Source organism: Cyprinus carpio, chromosome A6 (genome assembly GCF_018340385.1).
Source record: "Cyprinus carpio isolate SPL01 chromosome A6, ASM1834038v1, whole genome shotgun sequence".
NCBI classification, from domain to species: Eukaryota; Metazoa; Chordata; class Actinopteri; order Cypriniformes; family Cyprinidae; genus Cyprinus; species Cyprinus carpio.
This window is the reverse complement of record NC_056577.1, coordinates 13,762,695-13,776,246: the sequence shown is the minus strand read 5'-3', so window position 1 is coordinate 13,776,246 and position 13,552 is coordinate 13,762,695. Positions and strand designations below refer to the sequence as shown.

The 13,552-nt window shown below is 35.3% G+C and overlaps 2 protein-coding genes across 2 annotated transcripts; one reads left to right on the top strand and one right to left on the bottom strand.

Moving 5' to 3' along the window:
• Positions 1 to 4,628: 4,628 nt before the first annotated feature.
• Positions 4,629 to 11,393, bottom strand: LOC109089854 (coiled-coil domain-containing protein 40-like). The gene is made up of 12 exons (XM_042758129.1): positions 11,029 to 11,393; positions 10,500 to 10,682; positions 10,325 to 10,408; positions 10,020 to 10,221; positions 9,053 to 9,210; positions 8,628 to 8,750; positions 7,275 to 7,396; positions 6,952 to 7,195; positions 6,651 to 6,833; positions 6,130 to 6,372; positions 5,719 to 5,932; positions 4,629 to 4,816 (listed from the first exon to the last, which is right to left on the bottom strand). Exons 4-9 carry the CDS (start codon positions 10,180 to 10,182, stop codon positions 6,696 to 6,698), a joined length of 948 nt encoding a protein of 315 aa, XP_042614063.1. The 5' UTR covers positions 10,183 to 10,221; positions 10,325 to 10,408; positions 10,500 to 10,682; positions 11,029 to 11,393; the 3' UTR covers positions 4,629 to 4,816; positions 5,719 to 5,932; positions 6,130 to 6,372; positions 6,651 to 6,695.
• LOC109087306 (anaphase-promoting complex subunit 11) lies at positions 11,393 to 12,298 on the top strand. The gene is made up of 3 exons (XM_019101520.2): positions 11,393 to 11,525; positions 11,873 to 11,986; positions 12,153 to 12,298. Exons 2-3 carry the CDS (start codon positions 11,878 to 11,880, stop codon positions 12,296 to 12,298), a joined length of 255 nt encoding a protein of 84 aa, XP_018957065.1. The 5' UTR covers positions 11,393 to 11,525; positions 11,873 to 11,877.
• Positions 12,299 to 13,552: the final 1,254 nt, after the last annotated feature.

Below are 13,552 nucleotides of genomic sequence, written 5' to 3'. Positions count from 1 at the left end.
CTGTATCCAATGGCAAGACATTAGAACGACAGCTGCAGATGGAACAGCAACAACAATCAGAAGTAAACTGTTAACTGGTGTAGTCAAAGAATGCAAAAATCACTAAACAACAATAAAAGGACAGGGGAAAGCAGCATTCAATCATTTATTAAAGATATCAAAAAAGCCATTAAAAAAAGCAAAAGAAGGTTTGATTATCCCTTACGAAAAAGAAGTTTATTCTTAGAAGTTTATTTGAGCTATACTTGTGCTCCTTGAATCTGTGTTTTCATTATTATGCGGTAGAGGGCGCTAGAACACATCTTCTGTACAGAATTTCCAAAAAAAACACAAATGAAGAAGAAAAAAGAAACAAAAGATACTAACACATGTAATCTAACAAGATCATCTGACATGAAACAGGATATACACTGTGTAACGTTATGGAATAAAATGTTGACCGATGAAGAGGTAATAATGACTGTCAAGCTTTGGGGTGTTGAGCAACTCTATCTACGTTTTGATTATCATTCTGAATCCAATTCATAGTCTTTTTTCAGCTTTTTGTTCAAAATGTTATTTCTTTATTTTTTTATAAAACTTAACCACATTAAAGCGTTTAAAAAAAAGAATGCATGAAGCTAGAATAAAATGTTTTTGTTTACAAGCAGATACCCTTGTCTTTCTTTTGATGTTTTGTATGTTCAGATATTCATGTAACAAAATATATACAAATTAAAACCTAAACAGGGACATAGTAGTATACTAAGCTCTGCATATTTTGCATGTCTCTCTTTGTTAACACACCTAATTCAGATAATCAGCTCGTTAGAAGTGAGTTCCGTGCATGAACTGTGTTCCCACTGACATGGTCCCTACACAGTGTTCATTGCTTCCTACTCCCTGAGCAGGGGAAATCTGTTGAAGTTTACCTCACTTCGGAACATTCATTCAAGGATTTGCACTGCACAACGTCTTCACACATGGACGTGTGACATCATACCTCTGTAAATAAATACAATTTAATTCACATCTTGCATGCTTCAATTTGAAATTGAGAACTGCTGAGTTAAAATTAGTTAACTGCTTTAGTTAACATGAACTAAGCACGAACAATACTGCTACAGCATTACTAATCTTAGCTAATGTTAATTTCAACATTTACTAATGCATTATTAAAGTCAAAAGTTGTGCTTCTTAACATTAGTTAATGCACTGAGAATTAACATGAACTAACAATGAACGACTGTATTTTCATTAATTAACATTATCAAAGATTATTAAATCCTGTAATAAATGTATTGTTAATTGTTTGTTCATGTTAGTTAATACATAAACTAAAATTAACTAATGGAACCTTATTGTAAAGTGTTACCAACAACTGTTCATTGTTAATTTATATTAGCTCAAGTCCATAAAAAATATTAACAGATATAACTTTTGATTTTAATAATCTATTAGTGAATGGTGAAATTAAGCTCTGCAAAAAATTAAGAGACCACTCCAATTTTTTCTTTAATCAGCATCTGAATGAATGAATGCCTTTTAATGTCATTATACCACGTACAATTAAATTAGAATAGCTTCTCTTTAACATATCACATAATACACATACAGCAAAACATTAAAAAGTTTAATTGCACTAAGACTAACCGACATTTAGATTGAGAACATATATGAGGTCAATGCATATTGAAGTTCATAATGTTTATGGCTCTAGGAAAGTAACTGTCCTTAAAGGGATAGTTCACCCAAAAATGAAAATTATGTCATTAATGACTCACCCTCATGTCGTTCCAAACCCGTGAGACCTCCGTTCATCTTTGGAACACAGTTTAAGATATTTTAGATTTAGTCCGAGAGCTTTCTGTCCCTCCATTGAGAATGTATGTACGGTATACTGTCCACGTCCAGAAAGGTAATAAAAACATCTTCAAAGTAGTCCATGTGACATCAGAGGGTCCGTTAGAATTTTTTGAAGCATCAAAAATACATTTTGGTCCAAAAATAACTATTACTACTAAAAATTACGACTTTATTCATCATTGTCTTCTCTCCCGGGTCTGTTGTGAGCGCATTCACACCACTGCAGTTTAGTGATATCCGGTTTGCGAACGAATCACTCAATGTAACCGGATCTTCTTGAACCAGTTCACCAAATCGAACTGAATCGTTTGAAACGGTTCGAGTCTACAATAAGCATTAATCCACAAATGACTTAAGCTGTTAACTTTTTTAACATGGCTGACACTCCCTCTGAGTTCAAATAAACCAATATCCTGGAGTAATTCATTTACTCAAACGCTGACTGAACTGATGTGAAGAGAGAACTGAAGATGAACACCAAGTCCAATTCAAAGTTGGGACACTGTACAAATTGTGAGTAAAAAAGGAATGGAATAATTTACAAATCTCATAAACTTGTGTCTCTCAGAAGCCAAGATGGGCAGAGGATCACCAATTCCCCCAATACTGCAGTGAAAAATAGTGGAGCAATATCAGAAAGGAGTTTCTCAGAGAAAAACTGCAAAGAGTTTGAAGTTTTCATCATCTACAGTGCATAATATCATCCAAAGATTCAGAGAATCTAGAACATTATCTGTGCGTAAGGGTCAAGGCCAGAAAAACCATACTGGATGCCCGTGATCTTCAGGCCTTTAGACGGCACTGCATCACATACAGAAATGCTACTGTAATGGAAATAACAACATGGGCTCAGGAATACTTCCAGAAAACATTGTCGGTGAACACAATCCACCGTGCCATTCGCCGTTGCCAGCTAAAAATCTATAGGTCAAAAAAGAAGCCATATCTAAACATAATCCAGAAGCGCAGGCTTTTTCTCTGGGCCAAGGCTCATTTAAAATGGACTGTGGCAAAGTGGAAAACTGTTCTGTGGTGAGACGACTGTTATAAAAAGAAGAGGAGATGCCACACTGTAGTAAACATGGCCTTGTCCCAACTTTTTTGAGATGTGTTGATGCCATGAAATTTAAAATCAACTTATTTTTCCCTTAAAATGATACATTTTCTTAGTTTAAACATTTGATATGTCATCTATGTTGTATTCTGAATAAAATATTGAAATTTGAAACTTCCACATCATTGCATTCTGTTTTTATTCACAATTTGTACAGTGTCCCAACTTTTTGGAATTGGGGTTTGTAAATAAAATAACAGGAGAGTTAAAAAGTGGCTTACTGGAGCACTAGTGTGCAAACTTTTTTCCTGACACATGACAAGCTAATAACATGGTTGTCAGCATTAAAAGGTATAGTTGCTGCTTTTTGCAGTGCAAATTTTGTTTGTGATGAAACGTTTTCATCAGTTATTTTACCTACGGATCGATGCATTTCTTACAGATTTCTGCTCATTCGAAATCGGATACAGATGAAGTAGCACTGTAAGATTATTTGTTTGAATGCATTATTGAGAGCGATTGCGTGTTATAGTTCTTGTTTAGATCATGCTTACAGCTGAAAATATTCAGTATCTAGAATGAACAAATTCATTATAGAACTATAACTTCCTGCTCATGTCCATTGCCATCATCACAGCGAGGGAAAACCACGACGCTCAGACTTTTAAAAAACCTGCTCCTCGCTCCAGTCAAAATCACACTGATTGTGAGTAACTGTTGCTGTCATGACAGATCTATTTCAGAATAATCTGGCTGCGGGCACAGGTCAGATATTATTGCTGGTGCGCCGCCTGTTGCCGACCACTGTCCTAGGGGCAGGGCTGAAGTCGTGCAAAGATAGAAAAAAGTCCTTCATCAATGAGAAGCAAAGAAGAGCCAAACTGAGGTTTGCAAAAGACCATAAAGACTGGACCTTATCTGATGAGCCCAATTTTCAGCTTTGCCCAACACCTGGGCATCTAATGGTTAGACGGAGACCTGGAGAGGCCTACAAGCCACAGTGTCTCGAACCCACTGTGAAATTTGGTGGAGGATCGGTGATGATCTTGGGGGTGGTTTAACAAACCAGGATTGGTTTTTCTAGCAGTACAATGCTCCATGCCACACAGCCAGGTCAATCAAGGTGTGGATGGAGGACAACCAGATCAAGACCCTGTCATGGCCAGCCCAATCTCCAAATCTGAACCCCATTGAAAACCCCTGGAATCTGATCAAGAGGATGATGCCTAGCTGCTTGAATTTTTATGCCAGGATTGGCATAATGTCATCCAACTAATGGAGAGCAAGCAATGAAAGCTGTGATTGAAAATGTATTAAGATTTCTGAACTCTTCCTAAGTTTAAATAAAGATTGTGTTGTTTAAAAATGAATATGAATTATTTAAGGTCTGAAAACATTGCCTCTTTTTTGTTATTTTGACTAGTTGACATTTTCTGCAAATAAATGCTCTTAATGACAAAAATGTTTACTTGGAATTTGGTAGAAATGTTAACATAAACGCTACTTTATAAGGCATTAAAGGAAAGATTAAATGACATCAAAATATTTCAGAAGACAATCGGTTCCCTTCAAAGATACATTCATATAAAGCACCCGTGCCACGTTTTGATTTTGAAACGTGCAGTGCTCATGTTTTTTCAACAAAGACAAAGCCTTTTGGAAAATCTATTGTGGCGGGCCGCCACAAATAAATCAATTTATGGGAAACACTGGCTGTATTTTCTTTGTTAGTTCATGTTACCTAATGTAGTTAACTATTGTTAACAAATGGAACCTTATAGTAAAGTGTGTGTGTGTGTGTGTGTGTGAAGTGTGTTGAACTCACTCTGCCTCCACTATGCTGTTTATAAGTCTCATTTTCTCTTCGTTTAACCTCTCCAGCTTCAACTGAGTCTCAACCGAATCCCTCTCAGCCTCCTACACACACAAGATAGATACAAATAAACTGTTTGAAATGTCTTTTACACAATAAAGGCCCGCTCACACCAAGCACGATAACTATAAAGATAACGATAAAGATATAGTTCTAAAAATCGTTTTCTCAATATTTAAGAATAGCAGAGTTCACACCACAGCTATAACAATAAAGGCACAGAGAAATGATATCGTTGGAATAACTTTCAGAACGATTTTTTTTTTCCAGCTGATGAACGATTAAAACACTGACAGCCAATCAGAATCAATCCTGCTGTGACAAGCTCAAGAGTTTAAAGTGGCAGACACGCGTGTGCTTAGAATAAACAGACAATATCGTTGGTTGATGTGGACGCTAATATCGTTAACTTTATAGTTATCGTTCTTGGTGTGAACAGGGCTTAAGTCATGTGACTAATATGACATGTATGTTTAGATCAGGGTTTAGATCCACTATCCTGCAGAATTTAGCTTCAACCCTATTCAAACTCTGAGGGACAATGGACCTTGAGGGCCATAGAATTACACTCTATCATCATTATACTTGAAGGCCACATACACACTGGAAAGTTTCATCAGTGACAACCACATTTAAAGTGAATATTCCATATTAATTGTACTTAAGGTACTGTAGAGTTCAACAGGAAATTGGCAATTTCTCACGATTTTCTCACTCTCATGTCATTCCAAACCTGTTTTACTTACTTTCTTCTAACAAATGAAGATATTTAGGGGGAAAATGTAAAATGTATTTTTTTCTCCATACAATAAAAGCCAGTGTGGTCCAATGTTTTGTCCAGTGTTTAGAGCCCACTATCTCACAAACAGTTTTGGAATAACATGATAAAGAGTAAATTATTACACATAAAATGGACCACTACATGTTAGTGAAAAGTGGTGCATACTTTCTCTCCTGATCTTGCTCTGTTGCAGTATTGTGAGTTGTGTTTGTAGGGTCTGTACAGAAGAGCTGTGGGCCTGTTTTTCCTGAGTGAATCTCACTAGCTCCCCCTGCTGCCAGAGCCACAACTGCTGCTGCTCTTTAATCTCAGCACCAACTTCTTCCAGCTTCTTAGACAGCGTGGCTGCATGGATCTCCAGAGGACCTAGGTCTTCATGCTGCTCTCTCAAACACATTGGAAAGTTTAAATATACAGTATCTACAGTAACTTTAAAATTAACTGAAATAAGAGTTGAATACAGTAACATGGAAACGCAATTAATCATTAGCATCATCAGAGAGGAGAGATGTCTGTGTCTTATTCAAAACATCTATATATTAAAACATGTAGTGATTGTGAAATGTGAGCTCTAACCCCAGTACTGGATACAATATCCTTGATCTTGTTGTAGATGTTGATTGTGGCCTGTCTTTGCTCAATATCAGTGACTTGTTTAGCAATCTCTGCCTCGCGAGAAGACAGGAGCAAGTGACGCTGGCTCATTTCTTGCTCAAGTTCAGCTTGAAATGCAGCCAGAGAATCCAGATGTGTCGCCTCCTCTTGCCCCTCCAGCATTACTGCATTGATGTCATTCTCTAACTTAGTTACCTGAGCCTCCTGAGAAATTACATAAATGCACAAGTTTGAATTGAACATATCCAGGTCATACTACACCTAAAAATCCAAAGATCATTTAAAAAATACAAAAAGATCATCACACAACTTACTGATGATTAACTTAATCACTAATAATTAAGACAAATAATTTGCTGAGTGGTCAAGTATCCTTTATTTATATAGTGTTATATACAATACTGATTGTGTCAAAGCAGCTTTACAGTGTCAAACAGGAAAATGAGTGGTGAACATGTATGGGTTAGCTGACAGCATCCTACCTTTTCTCTCCTGTGCGCTGCAGTTTTATCAGTCAGTCGACGTGATTACTTTGCTGCATTATTGTGAGTAAGTTGCTCTTGCAGCTTGTTCATGATCTGGTCTTCCAGATCCACACGCACTGCAGACTCTTTCTCCATCTGCTTTTTAAGACCCTCGATCTCAGACTGAAGAACCTTGTGGTCCTAAAAAAAGAGAGATAGATATAACATTTCTTTTAAGAAAGAAAAAAGCTTTTGACCAGTGCTCATTAACCTGCACTAATCAGTATATTTGAGCTGTATGTTGACGTGAATGAAGTACCTCACGCAGTGTGCTGAGGGTCTTTTCTGTCTCCTGCAACGTTTGTGTATATGTGCTATACTGGGCCTGCAAAACCTCCTGATGGTTCTGGGAATGTGTGATAAGTTTACGTGAGGTGGTGCCGTCATTTTGGGCCCGATTCAGATGCAGAGTGAGATGCTCATTCTGCTCTTCTTCCTGTGTGATGGACTTTTTATAGCCCTCAATCTCTGTGTCCAGAGAGCGCACCTGATCATTGGCCAACCTGTAGGAGGGACCAACAGTACAAATCAATACTGTTGTTTGGATCATACACACACAGAAATCTTAAGCATTATGTTCACCTCAGTTCCTCCTGCATGGCAGTGTAAGCCTCATCCCTCCTCCTCATCATTAACAGGCTGCTGTTCCATTGCTGGAGTAACTGCCTATGCTCAACAATCACAGAGTCCAATTCAAGCTGCGCCTATAGCACACACACACACACACACACACACACATAGCCACAGGTGACATATACAAATGTTATTTTTTGTAGCATATGCCTGGAAGGGTTGTACACCATTCAGAATTTAATTGAGAAGGCTTTTCAAATTCCAATTCAGTTTCTGAAGGTAAAAAGTATGCAGAACTGATTCTTAATATATGGAAGTACAATTAAAATCAACTAAAATTATACAGTATATAACTACATAAAACTAACTGTAATTTAGTAACTAACTAACTGTTACTAACTGTAATGTAAAACCAAAAGGAATTTCCAAAGTTTAAATAAATGTAATACATTAAATAAGTTCCTAAATAAGAGTTAAAATGAAAGGTTTTATAGACCTTACAGACAAACAAACAATTTTGTTTTGAATGTCACCAGTTTGTACTTAATATATATACACTACAGTTCAAAACTGTGGGTCAGTCAGATTTTTTTATTTGAAAAATTTCAAAAATTAATTAATTAAACTGATTCATATTGTTAGTAAAGAAATGTATAATTTTACAAAAGATTTCAAATTCAAAGAAATGGTGTTCTTTTAAACTTTCTGTTCATCAAATAATCGTGAAATAAATCCTGAACTATATTTTGAACGTTTATAATAATAAAAAAATGTTTCTGAAGCACCAGATCAGCATATTAGAATGCGATGTGGAAGACTGGAGTAATGGTTTCTGAAAGTTCTGTTTTGCCAGTAAAGGAATAAATTACATAAAATAGGTAACAAAATAAATAAATAAATAAATAAATACAATAAAATTGTAGTTATATTTCACAATATGACTGTTTTTATTGTATTTCTGATCAAATAAACAGCATTGGTGAGCATAAGAGACTTCTTTAAAAAAAAAGAATAATCAAATTTACTAGCCCTAAACTTTTGAGTGGTAGTGTAAACTTTTCATTAAATTATACTTTATCTGTATCTATACTTTATCTAGAGTGGAAGAACAATTCATTTCTCAGAATTTTATTACTGATCGATGTCATGACATCAGTGATGAAATCTTATCTGGCTCCCTTTAATTCCAGAACCAATGGTAATAAATTAACTAATTATGGACCAGTATTGAAATTCACTCGGAAAGTCAGTAAGTCAGTAATGTTGCTCCCAATAATATTTATATTTGATCATACCCAAAAATGTGACTTTCATAACTTTGAGTGTGTATGCTTCACTTGATCTTTTGTGGAGGTGTCTAACCTCAGAAAGAGCTTCCTTTACAGCCTTTGTCTGCTCAGTCTGAGTGATGTTCTGAACGTCATACAGAGAGATCTGCTCTGAGAGCTTTTCCACATGCTTGGTCAAACACTCAACATAAAGATCCTGACAGAGAGAAAGATAGAGAGAGATGCGTGAACAAACATATAATAGAGCTTCAATGAAATGGAGAGAACATATTATATATATATATATATATATATATATATATATATATATTATATATTATATATATATATATATATATATATATATATATATATATATTATATAATAACTTTTATCACATTAAAGCAGAATAACTAGAACTTTCTGGTTGAAATAATTATATGAGAATGCATAAATTGATTAATAGCAAAACACATTAAATGCAAACATTTGACCGGTCATGTGTTCTTAAACTCCACCTGCTGGTGTTTATGGGCCTCTGTCTGAGTTCTCTCTTTCTGGGCTTTGTGTGAAGCATTTATTATGGCTTTGATGTCTGAGTGCAGGTCAGCATTGGCCTCCTGCATGTAGAGCAACTTCAGGGCCAGGCTGTCCACTTTAGACTGTAAATCAGAGACTATAAAGGGAGCACAAATGTTTAAGGTAAGACAAACTAAGATTTAATTGCATTTAACTGACTCGTTGATTGTCTAAAGATGAAGTCTGCACTACACGAATTGTAAAATAATAATTTTCAAATAATTTTTGCTATCTGCTATTGTTCAACAGGTAGTCCCCCTACAAACTGAAGCCACTGGTTAAGATATTATTACTATGCTGGGCTGGTTGGGATAATATGTGGATAACAGGGTTTTACAGCGCCACAGAGTGTTTAAAATTTTTGGGGTAAATCAGAAATCAGAACTAATGAACAATTGCAGCCCAAACACACCTGTGTTCAGTGTTATAAATAATTATCTTAAAAATGTGCCATTGGTTAGAGCAAAATTTTCTCTACTATAATTGCATTCTTGTTCATAGCAGAGTTATTAATAACTACAACTAAAAACATATATTTTTGTTAACTGAAATAAAATGTAAATGTTAGATGAAAAACAAGACTAAATCTAATTTAGAAAAGTTGCCTTGGCAAATAACTAAAATAAGTTTAAGTTGAAGCACTAAAATTACTAACTGGAAATAAATAAAAACTACAACTGAACTAAAACTAAAACTAAAACTGAAATAAAATAAATCAAACTTAAATAGTAATATTTAAACAACAACAACAGCAATAATAATAAATAATAAAAGCATAAAAAAACAAAGAGAAAACTACAACAACAACAAAACAATATACAAAATAAAAGCTAATTTAAAATATTAATAAAAATAATAGTATATAAATAATACAAAATAACACTGGTTCATAGATCTTCTTTTCACCTTGCATACGTTGTTTGTTGGCCTGACTGGCAGTATCTTGGTACTGACTTTTTACCCCATCCAGCTGGTCTTGGGCCTGTCTATGCTGAGAAGCAGCCTGTGCATTGGCCTCATGACTTGCCTCCAGAGAGGCCTGGAGTCTGGCCAACATCTCATGCACCATGTAAACTTCTTGTTATTTCTGCCCAGTGTGCATGTGTAGCTATACAAAATTGGATCATATCAACAATTTGTAGAGGAAAGTACCAAGAGTTTTCAGCAAAGTGTTTTTTTTTTCTTTTTTTTTTCTTTCTTGTCTCTATTACCTTCTCACAGAGCTCAAGGTTCAGTCTTTCCAGCTGATTACTGAGGTTGTTTTTCAGTGCAGACTGGAATATTTTCATTAAAGGCTGATGGGTACAAATTGTAAAGAATAAAATGAGATAGGGTATGAGAATTTTTTTTTTTTTTCCTTTGGCCAATAAAATCAAGTTTACACACATGCTCAGGATCCAGCACTACAAGTTCCTCTTCCTCATCTTCCTCTCTGACTCTCTCTTCTGCCTCAGTGTCACTGATCTCCAGCTGGAGGGAGTGCTGTCCACTGGTCCCAGCTGCAAGTGCACTGGTCACAGCATGATCAGAGCCTCTGTCATAATGGTCTGACTGCTCCATCGATTCCCACTATGAATAAAATCATTAACAGACATTCATTCTACATTAAAACTAACTTAGTTCACGTTGCAAGTCCTGATTGCTGGTATAATGGGAAAACTAAACCAAAAAGCTGTTTTTTAACTCTGATATGTTTTTAGTGTTTAGTTAAAGTGATACAAATTGAAGGTTCTTGTATGAATCTAGACCTTCTTAGGCTCAGTAAATTGATCGGGAACCTCTTCCTGCCGGTTTATCTGATCACACCCACCACCTTCCATCTCTCCATAATCAAAAATAAAGTACCTTAACTCAACACAGACACATAACATCACATTACAGAGTAACTGCATTTTAAATAATTATACATTATCACCTGGTTCTTTTATATCCTGGTCCTGAGTGGCAGAGAGCTATTGTGAAGCAATATTTCCTCAAAGTTTTAAAAAGTTATCTTTCAATTTGCAATAATTTCTGGTATCACCATTTAGCAGCGCGAGACCTTCAGCGTTTCTTTTGCTTGTCCGTTGCTAGGAGACGCCACACTTCCGGATTCTCTTCTCTTTATAAATGATACAATCAATCTGGAAAAAAAAATATCTCAAACAGCAACATATAAAACATAGTAGAGTTCTTTTAAATTATTTTTATCTTCATTGTAACTGCAGTGTTATCTTGTTTGGTTACCTTCTTTGAAGAATCTTTAAGGCTATATTTACCTCCCACACAGTAGGTGGCAGTGTTGTGCTTTCAACTGGTTTTAGAGAGCGCGAAGAAAGCTAAGCTCAAGAGACAGTGCACACTAAGTACGAAGATGGAATGGATACAAGGAAATTAACATAGTGAGATTGATCAATGATTACGCTCCTGTCGGTCAGTATTTTTAAACCAGTTAAATTATTTGCTCTCTATCATACATGGAATCGCCACATGTTTAGATTCCTATTACGTTCGTGTTAACATGACCAGTTTTTCATTCATAGCTGAGCTGACATGGGTGGATATGTCATTCAGTTCTAACAAAAAACAACAAAACTAATAAAACCATAATAGTACAATGTTGTGTCGTAGTATTATGACCATGAAAAGCAGTTTCATGACATGCAACGTTACTGTAGTATTTTAGAAAATGAGCATGAGATGTATTCAGCAAATCCAAGGATCCTATATAAAATTACTATTTTTTGAGTGCAGTCTCTTCTGTTTTTATGAATTTCCAGAAGAGATGAAGGTTAAAATAAAGCAGTGGAATGGTGTGGCGTCCTGGTTGTGGGTAGCCAACGATGAGAACTGCGGCATCTGCAGAGCGCCTTTCAACGGCTGCTGCCCAGATTGTGTGTGACCTGATTTCACTTTACCTTCTCTGCCACCTGTGCCTTTTTGTGTGTGTGTGTCATTTTGTCATGAAATCCTGTTGCTGTTTCAGTAAAAATTCTTTTGTGTAGTTGAACAAAATGTATTCAGCATAACAAAATGAAATGTACTCTCTGGTATTAACAGGTAAGGTCCCAGGAGATGATTGCCCTTTGGTTTGGGGTCAGTGCTCTCACTGTTTCCACATGCACTGCATCCTGAAGTGGCTGAACTCTCAGCAAGTGCAGCAGCAGTGCCCAATGTGCCGTCAGGAGTGGAAGTTTAAAGAGTGAGCTCGCCTGTCAGGCAACAGCACAACACCTGGATTTTCACTCTGAACTCTGTATATATTCTTAAAAATTATTTTTCAGAATGAAAACTTCTATCGCAGTAATGAATGTTCTTTTGGTTTTGTTTTTTCAGGGGAGACACTTCCTGAGGAGATTAAATAAGTTCACACTTAGATTTATTCTTCTGTATGTTTTTTTTTTTTTTTTATACAATAGTATATTTTACATCCTACAAATGTAGTTTTGTGATTAAATATCCCACAAAATAAAAATATTTTTAAAAAGACAACGTTTTGTTTTTTTTGAAGTAGATGTTACATTGTTTTTTAAATGGATGCTTTTTTCAGTGATAGTATAAGTTTTTTTAAATTATGAACAGTACAGAATGTCACAGGACACTTACAATGGTATGCGCTTGTGCATATTTTAAATAATTGACATGAAATTCCCACAATTTAAAACATTTGAAAATTGAATCAACACTCTTTTGCCTTCATGCCTTCTTTTGCTTTCATGGTTTTTGGAAACAATATATACATTTTTTTGGAGGAATGGTGCTACATGAAAATAATATTTTATATATCAGAGGATTAAAATAAGGTCGGAGGAAAGTTGAACCACTGACTCAAATTGCCCCACAACCATCATTTCTGTGTTTGCAAATCATCAAAAATGTTAATTCAAATTGTAAGCTTGGATTAAAAAAACTTTTTAATCATTTCCCCATATGCTTCCCTCAATCACAGACAGCTAGATATGATTGGCCATTTGCTGAATTTATTCACATAAAAGAAATTCAAACAAGTCTCTAGATATGAAGTTCAGTACTTAACCTATGAGCAAATCTTACTCCAATCTTTTCATTTTCTTGCAACATGGAAAAATAGTACTGAAAAAACAGTAAAAAATAAAAATAAAATTTTGTTTAGTTTTGTTAATTATTTTGTTGGTTTGATGTTAAAAATCATAGATCAAAAAGACATTTGTTTTGTTTTTAAATCAGCATAAATAGAGTGCTGAAGGGATGACATATTTTTGTAGGCCAAATCCTGGAAATGAGTGTCCTCAAGTCAATAGGTCTTTGGTTAAATGCCTGAAATAGGATAACCCAGGCTCAAGCTTTTTCTAGAAAAAATACAGTATTTCATGTTGTAGAAACCTATGATTGTTTTTCTGTTTGTTTGTTTTATTGGGGGGAATTTATTTATTTATTTAATTTTTCAGGATTGCGGGGTCATTAAATGTCTCTACTTAATT

Coding starts and splice junctions, on each gene's coding strand:
- LOC109089854 (XM_042758129.1), bottom strand. CDS start 10,182: ATGGTGCATGAGATGTTGGCCAGACTCCAGGCCTCTCTGGAGGCAAGT. Junction 8,751..9,052: donor AGGCCCATAAACACCAGCAG/GTGGAGTTTAAG, acceptor TCTCTCTGTCAG/GATCTTTATGTTGAGTGTTT. Junction 7,397..8,627: donor TAAAGGAAGCTCTTTCTGAG/GTTAGACACCTC, acceptor TGTGTGCTATAG/GCGCAGCTTGAATTGGACTC.
- LOC109087306 (XM_019101520.2), top strand. CDS start 11,878: ATGAAGGTTAAAATAAAGCAGTGGAATGGTGTGGCGTCCTGGTTGTGG. Junction 11,987..12,152: donor CAACGGCTGCTGCCCAGATT/GTGTGTGACCTG, acceptor TGGTATTAACAG/GTAAGGTCCCAGGAGATGAT.